This window comes from Fusarium subglutinans, assembly GCF_013396075.1.
Source record: "Fusarium subglutinans strain NRRL 66333 chromosome Unknown NRRL66333_c0000001, whole genome shotgun sequence".
NCBI lineage: Eukaryota > Fungi > Ascomycota > Sordariomycetes > Hypocreales > Nectriaceae > Fusarium > Fusarium subglutinans.
The window spans coordinates 773,381-793,646 of record NW_023502064.1 but is presented as its reverse complement, the minus strand read 5'-3'; the positions used below and the strand labels follow the sequence as shown (position 1 = coordinate 793,646).

The 20,266-nt window shown below is 48.8% G+C and overlaps 6 protein-coding genes across 6 annotated transcripts; 3 read left to right on the top strand and 3 right to left on the bottom strand.

Annotated features, from left to right (window-relative positions):
- Window positions 1-1,591: 1,591 nt before the first annotated feature.
- FSUBG_251 (membrane zinc transporter) lies at window positions 1,592-2,626 on the top strand (the record flags this gene model as incomplete). The annotated part of the gene is made up of 1 exon (XM_036680290.1): window positions 1,592-2,626. The coding sequence occupies one exon, from the start codon at window positions 1,592-1,594 to the stop codon at window positions 2,624-2,626; it is 1,035 nt and encodes a 344-aa protein (XP_036544389.1).
- Window positions 2,627-3,289: 663 nt separating this feature from the next.
- On the top strand, window positions 3,290-4,072 carry FSUBG_250 (40s ribosomal s19; the record flags this gene model as incomplete). The annotated part of the gene is made up of 3 exons (XM_036680279.1): window positions 3,290-3,322; window positions 3,605-3,668; window positions 3,717-4,072. 3 exons carry the CDS (start codon window positions 3,290-3,292, stop codon window positions 4,070-4,072), a joined length of 453 nt encoding a protein of 150 aa, XP_036544388.1.
- An 853-nt stretch (window positions 4,073-4,925) lies between these two features.
- Window positions 4,926-6,293, top strand: FSUBG_249 (uncharacterized protein; the record flags this gene model as incomplete). The annotated part of the gene is made up of 1 exon (XM_036680267.1): window positions 4,926-6,293. The coding sequence occupies one exon, from the start codon at window positions 4,926-4,928 to the stop codon at window positions 6,291-6,293; it is 1,368 nt and encodes a 455-aa protein (XP_036544387.1).
- Window positions 6,294-6,679: 386 nt separating this feature from the next.
- On the bottom strand, window positions 6,680-8,881 carry FSUBG_248 (uncharacterized protein; the record flags this gene model as incomplete). Its single annotated transcript, XM_036680256.1, has 2 exons — window positions 6,680-8,093; window positions 8,145-8,881. 2 exons carry the CDS (start codon window positions 8,879-8,881, stop codon window positions 6,680-6,682), a joined length of 2,151 nt encoding a protein of 716 aa, XP_036544386.1.
- A 782-nt stretch (window positions 8,882-9,663) lies between these two features.
- On the bottom strand, window positions 9,664-12,398 carry FSUBG_247 (uncharacterized protein; the record flags this gene model as incomplete). Its single annotated transcript, XM_036680245.1, has 2 exons — window positions 9,664-12,222; window positions 12,279-12,398. The coding sequence occupies 2 exons, from the start codon at window positions 12,396-12,398 to the stop codon at window positions 9,664-9,666; spliced, it is 2,679 nt and encodes an 892-aa protein (XP_036544385.1).
- Window positions 12,399-16,048: 3,650 nt separating this feature from the next.
- On the bottom strand, window positions 16,049-17,123 carry FSUBG_246 (COP9 signalosome complex subunit 5; the record flags this gene model as incomplete). Its single annotated transcript, XM_036680234.1, has 2 exons — window positions 16,049-17,043; window positions 17,096-17,123. The coding sequence occupies 2 exons, from the start codon at window positions 17,121-17,123 to the stop codon at window positions 16,049-16,051; spliced, it is 1,023 nt and encodes a 340-aa protein (XP_036544384.1).
- Window positions 17,124-20,266: the final 3,143 nt, after the last annotated feature.

The following is a 20,266-nucleotide window of genomic DNA, read 5'->3' as shown; positions in this document are numbered from 1 at the left end:
CATCGTCCAGCTGAACGGTTTGGAGATGCCGACAGAGCCGATTGCAAGACCATTTGGCGTTCTTTATTGCGTGGGCGCTTTTGGCTTAGACATGGATCATGCCCACGCTGGATGAGAACCTTGATGGTCTCCGCGATCTCTCCGGAATGTCAAGTGTGGCTGCTGGAGTTAGCGAGCCAATGAGGTGCTTGCTGATTGATAGCGGGTAATGACGCCACATCTTGAGATTGAGGCTCTTTTTAACATTGATTCCATTCGTGTGACGTTTATTGCAACCCGAAGTGACTCATGATCAGGGACAGCCATATAGAGGCTGCAGCAATGCTGACTATGATATGATGCTTTTTCTCTAGCAAACACAGTCGTGTTACTTATGATAAATGTTCCTGAGGAATCACCAGCCACAGCTTAGAAACTTCTACAGCCCGAAACGGTACTAGCCGAGTTTTACGAGGCTAACATGGCCATCAAGGTCCTCACCTTAATTTGACCCACTCCCACCCTCAAACCACCACGTTCGTCTTTTCCCACGGCTCAAGATTCAACCAGAGACAGAACGTGCTATCACATCTCAAGTCACACCTTTGGTCACAGTGGATCATGACGGTGATGCCAAGGAATGTGGCAGTTGCCGAGTTCCATGTTCCTGGGACGTGAATAACTAACTCTCCGAGTGTCACAGACTGCAGAGAATAGGTCATTGTAGTAAATTATTGAGAACAGTAGCGAGTGATTTAAACACGGTTTGTGTTAGAGTTCATCCAGCGGCCCTGGGGCCAAAGAGGGTATAATGCAAAAGGTTATCAGTTGTGCTGAGTTTTCTAGTCCTCAGTACCAGAGTCTAGAAGCCTTGCATACACGAATTCCGTCGCTCGATGCAACGATGTTTCGCTTTTCTACTCTCTATTTCTTAACCTTATTACTTTAACTTTAACACTCATCATAAGCATCATAAGCATATGTCCAAGAGATACCACACCCATCTCGTTAGCAGTGACTATATATTGTCCCAAGAGACCCCTGGTCCAAGACAACCCACCCTTCAGTATCAACCATCCCACGCGCGAACAAATCTAGTCTACAGCCTTCGGCAACTCGCTTCCGTCCGCTGGACCCTCTAAGGCTCTGACAAGCTAAACCTGGTCAGCTAGGTCGGTTTGCCCACTTTCTATAAGTCGAGTCTGCGCCATCAAGGTTCGTCGCGAATTTCGACTTCTCTCGTTATTTTGCACGTCACGCAACACTCGCTGTATTATAAAACCATCACAACTCGCAAGTATATCGAGAGTTGCAACCAGCTTCAGGCCAAGCAAACAGTTCAACAATTAGCGCGCGTCTTGGCGTTTCGACACCGTTCGAATCATACAGCGCGATCACCCTTGGTCGCTTCCTTTTTAGGGAACAACGCATCTATATAATCCTTGGCTTCCCATCTTTGCGCCTTGGCATTTGACGACATATTTTCCGGCTACAACCTCACATCACCTACTACCTGCAGGCCCGCGCCTCTTTTCTGGGTCTCACGGTTCCTATAAGACCTTGCTCGCTGCATTCTTACCTCCATCCTTCTCGACATCCATCATTAGACAGAATGGCCGACGCTGATACCTGCAGCGGCGAGGCCGTCGATCTCGGCCGACGAGGTCTTCGAATTGGCTCCATCTTCATCATCATGGCCTCTTCAGCCATTGGCGCACTCTTGCCCATTTTCCTGGCACGCCAAAAGACAATCCCGGTACCCAAGATGACCTTCTTCATCTGCAAGTTCATCGGTACTGGAGTCATTATAGCGACAGCTTTCATGCACCTGCTCGTTCCCGCTGTCGAGAACTTGACCGACCCCTGTCTCGAGGACAGATTGGGCGGTTACGATTGGGCCGAAGCTATCGCGCTCATGACTGTCATTGTCATGTTCTTTGTCGAAATGCTCGCCGCTCGCCTCAGCAACGACGACATGGAACACAACCACTCAATGGAGATTGACCACGAGCTCGATCCTGCTATGGACTTTATCGCTAAGAAGCAGCCCAGCAACCCTGACATCGAGAACGGTGACCGTAGAGGGTCTGGCTATGCCCCTGGTGGTGACAGCCACCTCGCTCACGGTCGTGAGCACAAGGAGGGTGATGCTCAGGGCGGGCTTGCCGGTCAGCTGCTCGCCATCTTCATTCTCGAATTCGGTGTCGTGTTCCACAGCATCTTCATCGGTCTTACTCTCGGCACGATCGCCTCTGACGAGCTTACCGTTCTCTTGATTGTCCTCGTCTTCCATCAGATGTTCGAGGGTCTCGGTCTCGGTTCTCGTCTGGCTGTCGCTCCTTGGCCCAGTAACCGACAGTGGATGCCCTACCTGCTCGGCAGCATCTTTGCTCTATCAACTCCCATTGGTATCGCGGCTGGCATAGGAGCCAAGCCCAACAATGCCAACGACCAGAAACTTACAAACGGTATCTTCGATGCTATCAGTGCTGGTATTCTCATGTACACTGGCCTTGTAGAACTCCTCGCCCACGAGTTCATGTTCAACCCTTACATGCGCAAGGCCCCCATCAGGATTCTGTTGCTCGCATTTGCATGCGTTGCCTTCGGTGTAACTGTCATGGCTATTCTTGCCAAGTGGGCTTAATGGAGATTCGTGTGGAAGAAGGTGGTTTAAATGGATATTCTCGAGGTGTATACCTGAATAAGGTCGGGTCATAATGAGCTCATTTGGCATTGCGTTAGACGGATAGATTTGATACCTGGTCCCCTTCTTCGACCCTGTTACTATTAGTTATGGCTAGGAAATTGAGCCTTTTTCTCTCAACGCTTGAAGCCGTGAATGGTGAATATCCTTGTGTTTGCCTTGTTGAAGCATGTGAACTACAAGTGACGTAGACGAAGTAAAGGTAACGACATGAAACCACGTGGGAGTGAATAGTTACACAGATGCAACAGATGATCAGGACCCAATCACTTACATGAATATGTGCCTAATTTGGACATTGGTTCAACCTCAGTGGTGATATTCAACAATAGGATCTCCACTCTGTCACAGTGTAGATGCCCAGGCACTGTACGCTACACTGGACATGAAAATTATGGGGCCCGCCAATCAAACGCAAATATTTGAGAAAAACCCTTGTGCGCTTGCAAAATAGGGTTGGACCAGATTAAGCGATCATTGTTGAGATTTCGATCACGATTCTAGCAAAGTGAGAACTTCGAGCTCAACTATCGCGACGCTTCGACAACCACACCCAACGACCAAACTCCCTTTCACCCACCCAACCCCAACAATACCGCAAAAATGGCCGGCGGAGTTACCGTTCGCGATGTCGATGTAGGTACTCCCTAAACAAAAACCCATCACAGGAAACGAAATACACTCCGAAAATATCACACGATCTCTACTCGACGACTTGGCGACGCAATCTTCCAAGAGAACCGCTTGCCCGCCATGGCGCTGACGCGGCGCGATGATTATATATACTGAATAATAATTGAAACGCTGTGTCGGCTGCTGTGTTCAAAGGGCTGGGTACAAATGGGATTGAGGAGCAGGCGCGAGGGAGTCGAAAGACTTCTGACGACGGAATCATGCTAATGGGTTTTGTGACTGCAGGCGCAGAAGTTCATCACTGCCTACTCTGCTTTCTTGAAGCGTCAGGGCAAGCTTCCCATCCCCGGTAAGACATCCTGAAAACTCTACATAGCCATCAAATCTGACTTCTCAGGTTGGGTCGATACCGTCAAGACTGGTCCTGCCAAGGAGCTCCCTCCCCAGGACATTGACTGGTTCTACGTCCGTGCCGCCTCCATCGCCCGCCACGTCTACCTCCGCAAGACCGTCGGTGTTGGCCGTCTCCGCAAGGTCCACGGCACTGCCAAGAACCGTGGCAGCCGTCCCTCCAAGCACGTCGATGCCTCCGGCTCCGTCGACCGAAAGGTCATGCAGGCTCTTGAGAAGATCGGTGTCCTTGAGCAGGATGAGGACAAGGGTGGCCGCCGCATCACCCAGGCCGGACAGCGTGATTTGGACCGAATTGCCCAGACCACTGCTGAGGCCGAGGAGGAGGAGGATGACGAGTAAACAAAAAACTGGCGGTTTCCGGTCAAAGTCAAAGGTAGCAATGGCAATGGAATTGGGCGTTGGGTCATAGATTTTGTCATGTATGAATGAGATTCCCCCGACACTGGGTCATTCGGTTTGGTCAAATTGGACCCGTCCAACTTGTCGTTCATTTTATGGTCGATCTGCTCTTGTGAATGTGCATCTTGAATGTGCCTTGTGTTTCATGGTCGCAACGTGGTGAAAGAATTTCCTTTACCCCTCTTTATCGTCTCTTCTCCTTATGATCTCTCTCCTTGATCACTTTTGAACCACCACCTCCTGGAGATAGGGTCAAGGCAAGGCAAATCTTTGCATGCCCTTTCCCCTTTTCTCTTCTCGTGATCTCCTTTCATCTTGAGCATCTCATGAGATCTTGCCTGGTTTCGAGTGTTGGTCTCATCTCCGCCCTCGCAAGGTGAGGCTATCACGAGCTTCTTGACTTGATTTCTATAAAAACGGCCAGCCTTTTTGTTTGCAACTCCATCTGCACGTGTTACGAGTTACGAATTACAATTTACGACTTAGGACTGGTTCTCTCTAATCGATCTCTAAGAAAACTCTCATATTGTCAGTTATGGCCCGGCTTTGAAGAGTTGTGCGAGTTCCTCTGGAGAGCACAACTTGTGCAAACCGAGTCCTCACATTTATCCACGTTCATTTAAGCATCCCTGAATCACGATGCATTTTACCTTACACTCTCTTCACTAAAATCTGCTTCTCGAGTGGAGTGATCTGTAAGTGTGTTACAACTTCAACCCCAAGTCCTCAACTCCTTCACGAAACTCATACGCCTTTCCCTCGCAGGCACAACACCCCTTTACAAAATTCCAAAATGAACACACCGCAATCAGAAGTGTCGAGCTCGGAGGAAGTTGAAGAGGTTCTTCCAGTCTTTGTGTCTGCTATCAGCAGCCCATCACCCCTTATATACTTCCACCATATCATTGACCCTGAAACAACAAAGCTTACAGTTCAAGTTCTCGGGGCCAATATCTCCTTCGTCTTCAGCCATCGTCGAGCAAAGTCAGTCATCAGCAGATCCCAGATTGAAGCGCAACTCGAAAACAAAACCACAGGGTTCCTTTGCATTGTGTCTGCAAAATCTCAGCGTGTTGTCTTAGCGGCAGCTGAATCAGGTCATGGTCTTGGAAAATACGGCGATGTATTGGACAAGAAGAAAGGCATTCTTCCAAATAGTATTTGGACTAGGCGAGTCGTGTCCATGGGTAAGACCCTTGGTATGAACATGAGAACAGTGTTTGACAACCCTGGCCGAAGAGCGGGAAACACTGAGGGTATCTTTCGCGGGTCTCACGTTGAAGTCAAACTCGCAGTTCATGGTATTTGCGTTCTTCTGCAGACTTTCGAGATCACAAAGGACTTTAACAATGTCACCATGAAGCAACTGAACCAACTTCGACAGGCTCGCTGGGAAGATGGATCTCGTCCAGTTCTCGAAGTGTATTTCTCCCGAAAGTATTGCAAACCCTGCATGTCTCTTGTGCAGAAATTGCAAGATGCCACTGGGGTTACCATCCGGCTTGTATGGAAGCCTCGCCTCGTGATGAAGAAATACATCCTTCGAAAACTAAAACCTGGCCAGCCTCCACGAGCACAGGAGTTTGAGCCTCAGGACTACGACTTTGGCGATATTCTGCCTGATGATTCTGATATAGAAGTCATATCAGACGACGAGGGTGCCAAAGAAGAGGTTGACAAGATTGACCTTACCCACATTCGATCGACATCGCCGATTTCATGGAATCAAGAGATCGATGATTATCTGGATGGTCTCGCTTATAGAGTAGGCCAGATGGAAGACTGCCCAGAAGGTGCCAGATCAGCTATCGTCGAGTTTGCCAGTGTCAGAGTCAACGCCAAGAAGTCTCTCGATGCTGCAAAAGTTAGCAAGCCCCTACCAGCAACGCCGGTTATAGAAGCACCGCCAGACTTCCTCGAGGGTGACGAGCGACAGCGGCAAAGACATGCTTTTCCTCGTGCGCAGAAAAAGCTGTTTCGTGGACCACGCGATAAGAATGGCTCTAGAGTGAGGAGTGCTTCTCCCAAACGCAGGGCACAGTCAGTCAGAGACCGCTCACCACGACGATACAATTTGGGACCATTGCAACGCCATTCAACTGAAGCTCCTCAAGGAAGATCTTTGGCTAATGCCACTTCGCAACGTCGCTCTATTCGCTAATTCAATGTCAATAACTGATCAAGAGGTGTTCTACGAGAATCCCTGAAGGACGAAGCATACGGCAACTATCTGAGTGCTGTTATAGACACAGAAATTCTGTCAAGGCGCCGCAAGTTTTTGGATGGCTGAAGCCAACAATGTCTGTGTGAGATCAAAAATCTACTCTACTTCTCAAAACGCGAAACGAGAGGATACTGCATGGATCTATCACGAAAGGGGAAACATTTGTCAGAAGATCACGGGATCGGTGTATCATCAAGTTCATGATTTCACGGCATTATCTTAGTTTTGGTAAAAATTGCTATCAACTGTTTACCTTGTATCCATGTGTATTCGTTCCTTCTATCATTCATGAGACTTTCGCTTGTGTATCACTTTCGCCCGTATTACTTCATATCCTTCCCAGCGCTCTCCTGTAACATCTTCTTGAACCCATCAGCCAGCTCTTTGATCACCACATCTACATCAGGAGCTTCAGGTCCCTCTTCAGCTTCTTCAATTGCAGCTTGAAGGGCTTCCTCTCTCGCCTTTTCTGTGCCTTCAACTCCAATCTTGCCCATTGTCAGAGCATTCTTGACATCTTTTCCATGTCTGACGGGCCCTTTTGGCTTTTCTGGCGTTATAGCCGTGTCTTCTATTAGACTCTGCCATCGAGAAAGATACATGCCTGGGCCTGACATGTTGCCTGATTCTGAATCGTCTGAGTCGATGATGCGCTGTAGGCGGCAGAGAGAAAGGGCCTCAACTTGAGCAAGGTATGCGGCGTGGTTATCCAATGAAATGAGAACATCCTTTTGAGACTTCTCCGGAACAGACAGAAATAGCTTATTCAGTTGGTCGTCCATAATACTCACATCAGAAGCACCATTGATCGCCTGCTCTCCAGCCTCGGCATTGCTCGTCCTTTGTACAGGCTTTCTTTCCTGGCGAAACTTTAGTACGGCATCGTTGGTCCACTTCTTCATCTCGTCCCAAACATCAGGACATGATGCCGCAAACGCATGAACCCATCTATACATGAGTTCTCGGTTTCTCATGAAAAGACCAACGTAATCGTCCACAGTTGGCATGCTACCATCCTTCCTTGCCTTGCCAGCCTTGATAAACTCATCGATGAACAGTTGACCCGCTTCGACATGCTCCCGCAAATCGATCTGGGAGTGTACCATGCGGATCATAGGTTCATAGGCGGCAAATAGATCCTTGATAGTCGCGGTAAAGAGATCAGGAGGCTGGCGACAGAAGGCTGTTGTGATGCTTTCACGATCGCGCACGGAGAGAAGAGCAGAATAATACTCGAGACACTGCGCATGCTTCTGATCATCAAGCTGAGTTGCTAACGTGGGATTGGATCCGTTAAAAATAGCGGTGATAATTGACTGAGCATGTTCCTCGCTAGCATGGCGAACGGTCTTATGCTCATCGCGACTCATAGCAATATACTGACGAATAGCCTCGAGCATCTCATCACTCGGTCGATCCTTAGCTCTCTCAACCTTGTCGGCGCTCTTTCGAAACTCTCCAGCATCCCACGACAAAACTAGTGAAATAATCCGCTGCAAGAGGTTCATGCCATCGTCGGCATTGGCGGTCAAGCCGATCCAGTTGGTGACGCTCGTAACGCTCAACTTTGCAAGGAGTAGGCGCATCATGGCGCTAATCATACTAGCGGCATTGCCCATCCGTAAAGTCTGCTTGACCATCTTGTAGGGGATGAGGTTGTGGACGTTTTCGAGGAGTTTGAGAAGATATTGGCCTTCTGGAGAGAGGACAAAGATGTGGTGGATGAAGGTAGCGAGGCTTTCGGTTTGTTAGTGGGAGGTGGTAGAGAATGTCTCATATGGAACTCACTGGATGATGGCATATTCAGCTGCTGCTCCAATAACTGGAGAGTGACTCTCAAGATCCGAAGTTTTGCTGAAATGATCAAACATCTCATCTGCCAAACCTCCATAAACCAAGCCCTCAACAACATCATCCCACGCCTTTACCAGGTCTGCAGCCTTGGTCCGATCATACTCAACCTTCTTATCCCAAGACTTGTCCGGTCGATTTGTTTTCTTGACACCACCAAGAACTCCTCGACCAACCATTTCAAGGAGTCCACTCGACCCAGTCGCAAGCACTTTTCTCGTCCCCAAAGCACCCTTATCATAGCTCTCTGAAAGTTCTGCCTCTCCGAGTCTCGTCAACAGACCTTGTACTCTAACAGACCAAAACTCGCGTGGTAGATCTCGCACACCCGGAAGTTTTAGGATGAACCGCGTTAACATGGTATGAAGAATAGGCGATGAAGAAGGTTTCTTATCATCATCATCGCCAGGAGTTTCCTTGAGATCTTTCGCAGCTCCTTGCTTTGGCGTTCCTGGTCTTGAGCTCACAGGTGTTCCAGCCCAGCTTCTCCATCCTGTGCTTGGGGGTGCGCTTTGTGTAGTCTGAGGTTCAACCGTTGTTCCTGAGAAAGGATAGCCATAGCCTGTGACTGCATTTGGATACTTGAAACTCTGTATCTCTGCGTATGTTTCGTGGTGCGTGAGTATATCAAACAAGGCATGCACCTGCTCAGGTGCGAGATTTGTAGACGTCATGATAACTCATGTCACATCGAGGGCGTACGGCGTAGACAGGAAGGGAGATGAGTCTTGATTAATAGACGTGTGAGATGTTATTTTTTCAGCGGCTTTTGACGGATGTGATGGGATGCTCCAGTGGTCTCAGTGGATATAGTTTATGTTGTGAGAAAGATCCACAGACTTTTAGTGGAGGATTTATTGTTAAACTTTAGATCAATGAACAAGTGAATGAGGCCTCAAAGGGCAAGAATCATGGAGTGCCATACCTTCATGGTGTGGTGACGTAGTCTTGAGGCTGTACTCGCTAAGCCGTTTCTGTACAACCCCCCACTATCATCGTTGACGTTTGATTACGGCTTCATATTTACATCATTCTTTACATCTTGTTCAACCACTAGATCTTTCATCGCATAGACTATACGGCCGACCAACATATCTTAGGGGGAAAGCTTTTTGATTTGCTCGACCATCGAAACCGTTCTACGCTGCGTATCACGACATCATTTCACAATGGAACAGAATTAAAGGTAGTGCAGTCAATTTCAACTATCAACCAATCGTGTATACCCTCGTAACAAAGGAAACGGCCGTCACATCACTGATTAATAAACCTGTAGTTTTCCCTAGCCAAGCACAATTCTCGCATCGTGCTTTATCCACCCATCGTCATTGCTTCCAGTGTGGTATCAAGAACAAAGAGAATAAAGGCAACTCAAGTACGTGAGCATGGGTATAACATCAACAATCCTCCGCTATTACTTTTGCTAAGCCTAATTGGCATGTCCGTTACATTGAATTTAAACGGGGTTGATCTGGCCAGTGGTGAGAGGGGCCTGGCTAGTGGGCAGACCAGTCTGACCATTGGTGAAACCAGCAGGGTGCTTGCCATTAACGGCACCGTTCAACGCACCATTACCAGTGTGAGTGTTACCTCCAGCAGGGTAGAAGTCGTAGTCAGCGTTGGAAGTGTTCTTAGATCCAAGATCTGACACGGGGTGGGCCTTGCGCTGAATCTTGGGAGCAGAAGGGATGTCAGTGCTCTTCTTGGCGGAGCCGATGGAGAAGACAGGGCTCTCCCACTTGTCACCCTTGCGGGCAAGCTCCTTGTACTCGGTAGCCTTGGTGCTGATGCCACCAGGGAGGTTGATGTTGGGGAAGATGCTGTCCTCCTTGGTCATGGCAATGTTAGCCTTCTTGTCAGAAGCAGCTGCCTCAGCCTTCTTCTTGCCCTTGGTGAACTGTTGCTGGGCAGCAGTGTAGTAACGGTTGTAGATGTTGGGAGCGTTCTCGGGGTTGCTCTTGGCCTCAGCAGCAGCACGTTCGGCCTCCTGCTTCACTTGGAACAGCAGCTGGTCAAACTTGTTGCACTGGTCCTTGATAGCCTTCTCAACAGCCTTCTGCAGAGGAGGACGAATGACCTTGAGCATGAAAGGCTTAAACAAGGAGAAGAGCAGCTTATGGTTCGACTTCTTGACCTTGATTTGGAGCTTGTTGAAGTCAACATCGACCTTCTCAACCTTGAAGTAGTTCTGACGGTCCTTCTTGTCGGCGGTAGACACCTTCATCTTGAAGGAGAAGCCATCACCAGGGAGGATGATGTCAGCAACACCAGTATCGGTGATGGTAGGGAAGCCTTGCTTGCGCTTGATGTGGAAGCTCACATCACGAAGATCCATCTGGATGCCAGCAACCTTGACCTCAACGGTCTGGTGGCTCTTGTTGGCGATCTTCTTGCGACCCCATCGGAAGTAGTGCTCGCTGGAGACCTCAAAGATGTTAGGGGCAAAGTTGTCACTCTCGAGGACTAGGTTCTCGATGATGGCATCAACCTGGGAGTCGGTGTACTCAATTCGGGGAATTGGGATGTAGGCAATGTTCTCAAGAGCGGCAGGGATAATGACATCCCTCAAGTCTTTGAGCAGATGAGGCTTGAAGACAGGCTTGCCATCCTGGTCGTTGCCAAGGTCCTTGAACAGCTTCTGGAGAGACTCGGCAAAGGCGTGGTTCTGAGGATCCTGGTCGAACTGGTCGGCAAGGAACTTGATCTCATCGACAACACGGTCGGTGTGACCGCGGTATTTGTTGCGAAGAAGGTATCGTCCCTGGTCGTAGAGCTGATCCCACTCACGAGTGGACTCATCCTCGAGGATGTAACCCTGCTGGAGGAGGCATCGGCGGATGTAGGAATCCATAGCCTTGAACCAGTCCTTGAGCTCACGGTCGTTATCAGCGTCGCGGTAAATCTGGCCAATGGCCTCCCAAAGATCCTCAGTGGAGGTACCGTTGGCGAATCGCTCAATGATAGTGCGGAGGTCACGCTCGGCGGCAGCAAGGCCACCGCGTGCGTCCTTAGCGGTATCGGTAGAGCCCTGGCCAAGAGTGCGGCCGTGGCGGCTGTAATTCTCAGCCAGGCGAAGAAGGGTCTGAATGGCCTGAGAGTAGTCCTCGTGCTGCTGGCATTCCAGAATCATCTTCTTGAGACGCCAGATGGTCTGGTCCTTACGCTCCTGAGGCATCTTCTTGTCGAAGTAGTTGCGGGCCTTGCGGCGGTACTCCTCGTTGCGCTGCAGGATGTTCTCCTTGGTCTCAGGATCGATCTTGTTGTCGAGCTTGGCCTCAGCAGCCTGCTTAGCGGCACTCTTACCAGCCTGGGGGTCGGTCTGGCGAGCGGCGTCACGAGCAGCGTCGGTTGTAGCAGGCACATTGCCAGTCTCGGTACCGGTGGTGACCTGAGGGTAAGTACCCTGCTGGGCATTGGACTGTTGGTTTTGCTGGAGCTGCCCGGGAGCGGCAGCATTGATACCAGCGGAAGCGACGTCCTTAGCATCCTCCTTGGGGTTTCCACTGTAGAAGCCCTTGGCCTGCTGCTTCAGGTTGTCCTTGGAAAAGTCGGGAGCCTCATGCCAGACATTGTCCTGAGCAGGCTCGTCAATCTGTCGGAGCTGTTCCTGAGAGGGGCGGACACGGGCAGCGGCGTTGGTAGCAGCATCGCCAGCCATATCGCGGAAGAGAACCGTAGCATCAGAAAGAAGCTTTCGGAACTGTCCGTTGGTGATGAGAAGCTGGCCAAGGGTTCTCAGACCCTCAAGAGCTTGGTCACCATCCTGCTTGGCAGCGTCCTTGCTGATAGGGGCATTGGGTGTGTTGACACTCTTGGGGTCGAACTGAGTGGTCTGCCAGATGAAATCCTGAATCAGGTTGCCCTCGTTCTTGGAGAGAAGGAGGTGCTTGGCTTGCTTAATGGCGTTGGCAGCATCCTTGACGAGCTCTTGACCCTCGGTGGAGAGCTTCTCATGGCGACCAGAGAGGGCGCGAGAGGCGAGGAAACTGCTTAGAGCGACATCGATTTGGTCGTTCTGGAAGAGAACGCGTTAGGATGTGAGGAAGAACAGAATCGCGAAGAGATACTCACTGAGGGAACCTTGCCATTCTGGAAGGCAGAAATGATACCGTAGACTTGGAGCTTTCGGTTGACATCGGCCTCCTTTGTCTTGATGTCTGTAGGTTTGTTGACGTCTGGGGCACCGGGCATGATGGGCAAAAGTGTATGGGGTATCTCGTTATTAAGTCGTTATGCCACCGGAAAGTATGACGTTAAAAGATGTTAAAACGGTAACTCTTTTTTAGAGTTGAGTTGAGGTGACGATGATGTAGTGGATAAGAGACGAAGCAGAAGTCGATCTTATTATGAGAGGGGCAGGAAGCGTTGCGTTGCGAAGCGTAGCGTAGACGTAGGTAACAAATGAAGAAGCTGTTGTTTGGTATCCTCTGGTAAGGGATGGGTATCACAAAGCAGTTGGGTATTGTATTAGGTAGGAATTGGTATTGGACGGGGTATGAAATAGAGAAAGAACTTGGTACGAGGCAGGAGAGAGACAGGATTAGATATACTTTTCTAAGGGAGACTGCCCGTGACAAGCAGGTACGAGAGTTACACGGTAATGGCTGGATCCGGGCAGTGGTTGGCTTGTTCTTGGCTGGGCTGGGCTCGAGAAAGGGAGTGTAGTGTGGTCAGTGACGTTGACGTTTGCTAAGGGCGACGATGTTGATCGAGGACGTCATCGGTCGATTCATAAAAGATGCCCTCCACTGTGTTGACCAGGCCCAGCGCCAACGCACGCTACTGGCCAGGCCACAGACCAATTTTACAATACAGGCACCTCGATGCGCTATCGTTTCTGAACAAGGCACTCTCTCTGGGCACTGGCATCGGCATACATTCATTGAATCACTGATTTCGGCTACCCCCCTGCTTGGCTATGACACTGAAATCCGGAGCGAACCCTACGGCCAAGCAAGGTACCCTACCAACTTGAGCAGGGGTCGAGCATATGATCGAGCTGCAAACAAGCGGAAAAAAGGGAAGGGAAAATGTAACAGGGCAGCAGCTGAAGATAACAAGGGTGAGATCTAGACTCTTTCGCATTGCGATGATGATGCTGTTTGATCCCCAATTAGAGGCGTTTCGAAGCGTCAGGGGAGACGGTCAAGCCTCGATGTTTATACCCTTCGGGATGCTACCTCGACGACGATCTAGACCTCTTGACCAGCAACAAGATGACAGCCGTTGATAATCGCAAGCCACGGCTTATTATTCGATGCTGATGATATTATTTATGCATTCACTGTCTAGATAATGGGCCCATAAGGAAGGTTGCCCCAGGCAAACCCATCAAATGTTGCGACATGTCTCACAGACCCCTGGCTGGTTCGCTGAATCAAAGCCTGGTAAGACAGCACTACGGGCACCAGTCTAGTCAAATGCAAGGTGCATTTTTTCTCTTTCATCTGCTTGCTCTGCCAAGGATTGGCCGGTGGTGCAGGTCTGACTCTGTACGTCTTGTCTTCCTGAATTCTTGTGTTTTGCGTGCTGTTACTGAATCGATGAGAGTGACATGGTATTGGCATTGACTTTGGCATTTGACTCTGACGTTGTATCTTCAAATTTTGATATCTTCTTATTCCCGAGGTCCTCTCCGGATCGCCAATGTGGATTCCGTCGATGATCTGCCCTGCTAGGCCTGCGCCCACCCCATGATAAAGGTAATTCCCACCTTGCAGAGCTGATGCTGAAGGAATCATCGACAAGGATGCCAATTGAGCCTCCGAGGTTCCGATATCTCTCCTGCCCGTCAACTCAAAAAACAAGGATGCCCATTCTTGGCTGGAATGATGAAATTTAAAGCTGGCCAGATGGAGCTGGAGGAGCTGTTGATTGTTTAGCTCGCTCCCCACGTTCTCCACTGACTTAACATGATGGCCTCATAGGTAAAACCCCAGCTCATGAGCTGCAAGTCGTCATAGCTCAATTGCCAGATCCAATGACACGTAATGGCCTAATTTGACGTTTTGTTGATTGTAGTCGACATATCGCGGCCCTGATTTTCCCCTTCATTTCCTAATTCTCTACGGCTGCTGTACGAGACTGGTGTTGGTAGGTTCGACTAATCTCCAGGTTAATTAACTGGCCGCGTGGGCTGATCTTGATCGTGGCCAATGCCGCGATTGTGTCAAAGCTTTCGTTAGCTCAACGTTAAAGTGAGCGCTTCATGACGTCACATCCTAGCTTGAGCTCCCAAGAAAAAAGAGAACCGACGTCAGGTCTGCTAGGGTTTCATCACAAACCAAAATCGGCATTAGCATGCCATGAATTAGGAAAATTTCGAAAAGAAGATGGTGTAAAGCTACGGCAAGGATTGCATCGAATCTGGCATTTGGATACGGCATATCCAACAGCTCGCCGACTCCAAGCTCTTCTCTTCAGTCACATTAACAGTGCATCAGCGCTGTCGAGGCAATTCCCGCGTAAAACAACCACAACCACAGCATGTGATGAGTGGGAGAGACTGAGACGTCGATCCGATGAGTTTCGTACCGAGCTGTGACCACCTCAAGGGTGACTGACGTCTTGGCCGTGTTTCGTCAGTCAGGTTTAGCTTTGAGCCACTGAACGCATCAATGCATCCCTCCCATCACATTCTGTCCACACAAGCAGCGTCTCCTTTCAGCTGCTTCAATTTACTCCTCGTGTTTCTTGACAGAAAAAAGGACCGACAAATAGAAGGAAATGACTCTTTGAGTTTTAATCTTATCCTACATAATCCCGATTGATCTCCTCGGCCTAAATCACCACGCATCGATTTTCCTCTCTGGTTGTCGTGTGCTCGGCTCTTAGGCGATCGTTGCCCAGTCAAGCTCGAGCCACAACGTGCTCAGTTGCACAAGCGTAGCATCTAGATTCCTGGAGTCTCATCATCTCCGTCTTTTTGAACTGCCATGGGTAACACTGCCGATGGCTGGACGCGGCACATGGCTACAGGCTATGCAAGCTTCCATCTGCTACAGGGACAAAAAGTATCATCTATAATGCAGTGTCTCATTGTGTTCCTGTCCGTAGTATGTTTTGAGGGAGGCATCCCGTTCAGATGAACCATCGATCTCTAGGGTAATTCTTGTTGCCAAGCAGACGTGGTGTCGATTTCGCGACATGCTCTGGCTAGCAGGGCTTTGTTTGTAGTCGTAATGGTCGGGAAATGCGTGAAATGTCTCTTTATCTCTAGTCTTGTCTAATTGAATGACTTAACCATAGTTCCAAATGTACCGTATAATGCAAGAATCTCTGTTCGTAAAAGCTGAACATAACACCAATACCAACACCAACTGATATCAAGCTACTAACCCAATCCAATGAAGGGATTTTTCATGGTCGTTCACGTTACACATTCTCATCATCATGTGCATAAGAATATAAGTAATCAGTTAATAGCTCAGCTCTTTGTGCTGTCGCGTTTTACGCTTGTTCATAAGGTCGGCGATCCTCTCTCCACCCACTTCTTTTGCCCACCTCACCTACATCTGTTTCTGGATGAAGCGAAAATAATTAATTGGTGAATCGTCAATTGGGCAGACTAGACAGATTATTAACTGGCCAGGTGAGGATAGCCCGAGATTTAATCGTAATCTACTCACTTCTAAGAAGTAGTTATGCCATCGGAACCCCCTTCTCAAGGCCATTTGAAAGATCAAATACCTGGCTTCCATACTGGTGCAATACGGAGGATGAATGCACTCTTGAGACCCTAAGCGCAGATAAAAGTAAAGATTGCTGATTTCACCTCTGAACGCCATCTATGCCGTTTCGTTATGCTACATGCATTCCCATAATCCCAATGTCATTCCTTTTCACGGTGTTGGTTCTTCAGCCTTTGATCCGAGGTCATTGAAAACGCTAGCCTTGACCTGATTAGCAACCAGGCCAGACCTCTCCTTAGATGCAATGAGGCTGGCTTCCTTTGCCAGCTTGTCCACTGCCTTGTCGGAGCTCTTTTGGCCCGTACCCATCATGCCTTGTCCATTTCGGCTTCTCGCGATGCCTGTTGTCGCTTCCTTGATCTTGGAGCTCAGATCGAGCATCTGTTTGTTGCCATAGTCGCGGTTCGTGATCAGTGGGTTCTGGCTAAGAGTCTGTACCCAGTACTTGTGCCAGAGGAGCTCGAGGAGATGCGAGTCGAGAGAGCTCTTGAAATGAGACACTTCGAGACTGTAGTAGCGGCTGGCATGGGCGCCAAACTCTGCGGCCTTGGCAAGCGGCACTGCTTGGAAGCCATCAGAGCTGGCTGTGCCATTACCGGGCTGGTGGTCCTCCGGGTAGGTTCTGAAAGCGCCGATGTCGACCTTGCCTGAGTTGATAGTACGATCGGGGTCGATAACGACGGCAAGGAATGGATCCTGCCACTTCTGCTGCATGGCCTCAGTATCAACATCGATACCGCTCAGCCAGCATCCGTAGCCTGGGTGACTGTGATACCAGCCCACCACGTTCTCCTGTCGGCCCTGCGCTCGACATAGATCGAGATACTCGACAAGGTATTCGTTCGCTTCGCCTTGGGCGTTGACACGAGTCTCTGTTCCTTCAACGGGCAGTCGGAATGCGTCGGTGACGATAAATGTATCCTGGTGGGTGTAGCCTTGCATCAAACCCATGACCTCGAGGTTGCCGCCGGATCGCGCGTGCATAGTCATTTTTATGAGAGCAGTAGCGCTTATTCGTACATGCTTGAAGTATTCTGGTGTTTGTTTCCATGCCTTCTCGCTGTTTATGGCCTTCTGAGCCTCGGCGTCGAAGTTGTAGAGAGCGTCGCGTTTGGGATCGACTAGCTGGACATTGTTGTCCAACTCTGGCACATATGTTAGCTACAAAGTTATTCATACTTCGACAGTGAGACATACCCCAAGCCTTCAAAGCAGATGCCTCCATCGTGAAGACTCCGAATGTTTGATAAGGTGCGCAGGTAGAGTGTGAGACACAGCAAGTTGACGCTGGTTCCAGGCAGACGGGGTGCCCCGCCCCTTATCGATAAGAGCTTCGTAGGTACAAGGTACCTACGTATGTACACCACAGAGGAGCCCTGGAGTCGGTCTTGAACGTTCCATATTATTTTAAAACTCTATTTAGTGAAGAGGCTACATGATATGTCTCTAATTTGTTACTCTGCTGTGCTTCATTGCTATCGTTTTGGTGTTACGTTTTAGTGTATGTGTCTATCCCCAAAAGAGAGACACAGCCATCTCATACAAATGGTATAAAAAGGCGAAGAGAAAAGAGACCTTAAAATATTATAAGCACATAGAATGCTAGTTCACTTGAGCTTTGTTGTTGCCTGACTTGTTTACGTTGCGACCTCGGAATCCTTTGAACATACATACAAGCCACTTGCTCACATGCAAAATGGAAAAGTCAAATACGGATATCAGTACCCATCCTGCCATCTAGGAGCGGGCAGTTTTGGAGATTTTGGTGTCATCCTGCTGAATGCATTCTATGGGTTCATCATTGGCGCAACTATGATCGTGGTAATGGTGATAAATAATTGCCCGCTCGAGAAAAGGGAACCAACAAAGTGTGAGGCGCTTGGTGGTTATATGTACACATAAAAATTATGTTTTCGGAGACGAAACTGTAAGTGAGCCAGGCAGTGAAGTTCCTCAGAGCCCAAAAAGCAACGAGAGCTAATCCGTAGCATGGTATAGTTGGTATGGCTATTCATTCACTCGATATGATCTGTCACAGTAGGCCTCTCTGAAGCGACTCTCGCACGGGACGTGAAATAATCAAGAGGCAAGGGTTATCTCATTCTCCCTTCTCCATGGCTTCCCCCTTTCCTCTCAGTATCTTCATATGTTCCCTCAAATTCTCGGCTGTTCCGTTGCGAACAGGTCTCGTTACTCTACAGTACCAATGAGTTTGAGCACTTCCGCTCTTTCGGTCGGCCCCGAGCTGCTTTCTCGCTCGCTGGCTTCACGAATGCACCTGCCTAGGATCCTCGCTTCCGAGCGACTTTGTGAGATGATTTGCAGTGTTGTAGATATTACACTGAACTACGACTCTCAGTTGAAGGTGGGTGATGATGCAGACGATGATCATACTGAGGGTTCAGAGCCCAACGATGAGATATTGCAAGCGACCGTGCCGCCCACTCAGCACAAGCTGACCATCCTGTACCTCTCTTAGGAATTTCCACGATTCTGATCCGTCATCACAACAATACCCAGCGCTAGCGACATATGAACAATACTGTGACTTCACCTGAGTTTATCCGGATCCCTCTTGATCTACTGAACCAAGATGGGTACTGTGCTAGGCATGAAAGGGCAGAAGGCATTTGCAAAACGACGTAGTGGGGACTGGGATTAAGAAGAAACTACAAGGTAAGAATTGACCAAATTATTCGTGCCTCAGTGACCACACAAGCGGGCAGGATGTGATCCCTCTGTTTTGTGAATCTATCCGAGGATAGGAAAGCTTCACTAAGGTCCCGTGGTCTCATCATAGGCGCAACTGAGTCCGTGGTAACTTAGTAGTTCGACAAACTACCCGCTTTCCTGGGACATGGAGAAGAAGAAGAAGAAGGACGAGGGGGAGGGGGGAGAGGAGTAAATAAACCTTGAGGTGCCTATGTATGGTTAAATGGGGTCTTGCATTTATGGGGGGATTAGAAACCTTACAATATGGAAGTCACCGCTCTGGCGCTCTAGGTAGTGCTCTTACAAGATATAATATTCCTCTGTAAAGACTAAATACATGAATAAATGCAGCGAATGGAAGCGCAAATAATGAGAGATATTGTTTATTCGTGGCGCCAATCTTGGGAAAAGATTTCTCTGAAAACCTACCTACTGAATCACGGCTCTCTGGAAAACACAACGATTGTGCTTGAGTACCAGCGATACGCGATACTCCCAATGGAAGGTTCTATTCATGGATATTACCTTAGTAGATTACGGCACCTGAAAGCACCGAACCTCTTGCATCTACCTACCGAAGGTACCTAGGCAGGTAACGTAAGGAAACTACCCTACTCAGGTGTGTAACTACCTTACGCAACTCGGATAAAGAGGTAGCTATAGACGTGGCACTGCCCGACAGCTTTAATCGACAAGGGATCTTTCTTCAAGCGTAAGGTATTGTTTCCAAAGAATGTAATATATGGTACCTAGGGAAGGTCACACCTACATACATCATGATCATTTCCAAAAAAGAGCGATATTCACATTATCAGCTGCTCTTACTTCCATAGTGCAGGAGTTCCCAATATCATGGAACTCGGCTCATAAAGCAATGGGCCTCCTCCTCCAACTTAGGTAGGTAGGTACCTACCTAAGGTACCTAGGCAGAAGACAGTGCCATATTGATATTATCACAAGCGTTACCTACCTGCTACCTTGAAGATACCCATGCAGTTAACATCGTTATAAGGACATCAGGATTTGCAATGAGCAGCCCAAAGCACTAAGAAAACGAGAACAAAATTTTAGTGCACTTCAATTATCGTGAGAGTGTGCCTTTTACCCATAAACTGAACCGGGGTTTGTTTGGAACAGGAACTTCCTACCTTGATACCTACCTAGATACCTTAGCGCAGGTAGTTGTATTCCTTAAGGCACTAATCTTGTCAGCCACAACATTGCTGATTACTTCCTGTATTGTGAGTTGGGAAGTTGGAAGACGTGTGGCAAGAGCGGCTCGAAGGTGATGCTCATGTCTAGGTACGACCCGTGTGCTGTGGTCTGTTGCGCCCAATATCTGCTAAAGTACTTCTGGGCTACCTATGAGAAGGTGTATCTGGACTTGTAGGTATTCCTACCTCGTCTTATGGTGGCAATGCTCGATACTGTGAATGATCTCAACACCTCATTCCAGTAAATAACATGCGAAAAAAGGGCGAGGAACAAGATGTGGATTCCATTGAATGTAAGGATGAGCAATAAGAGGAAGAAACAAATGACGTTCACCACAATGATAACATGTATTATTATGTGCCTCAGTTCCCAGTAGAGCAAACAGTCCACTGAGTGGACAGCCTGCTTGGGCATCTCTACCCTGCAGGTTGGATAGCTTCG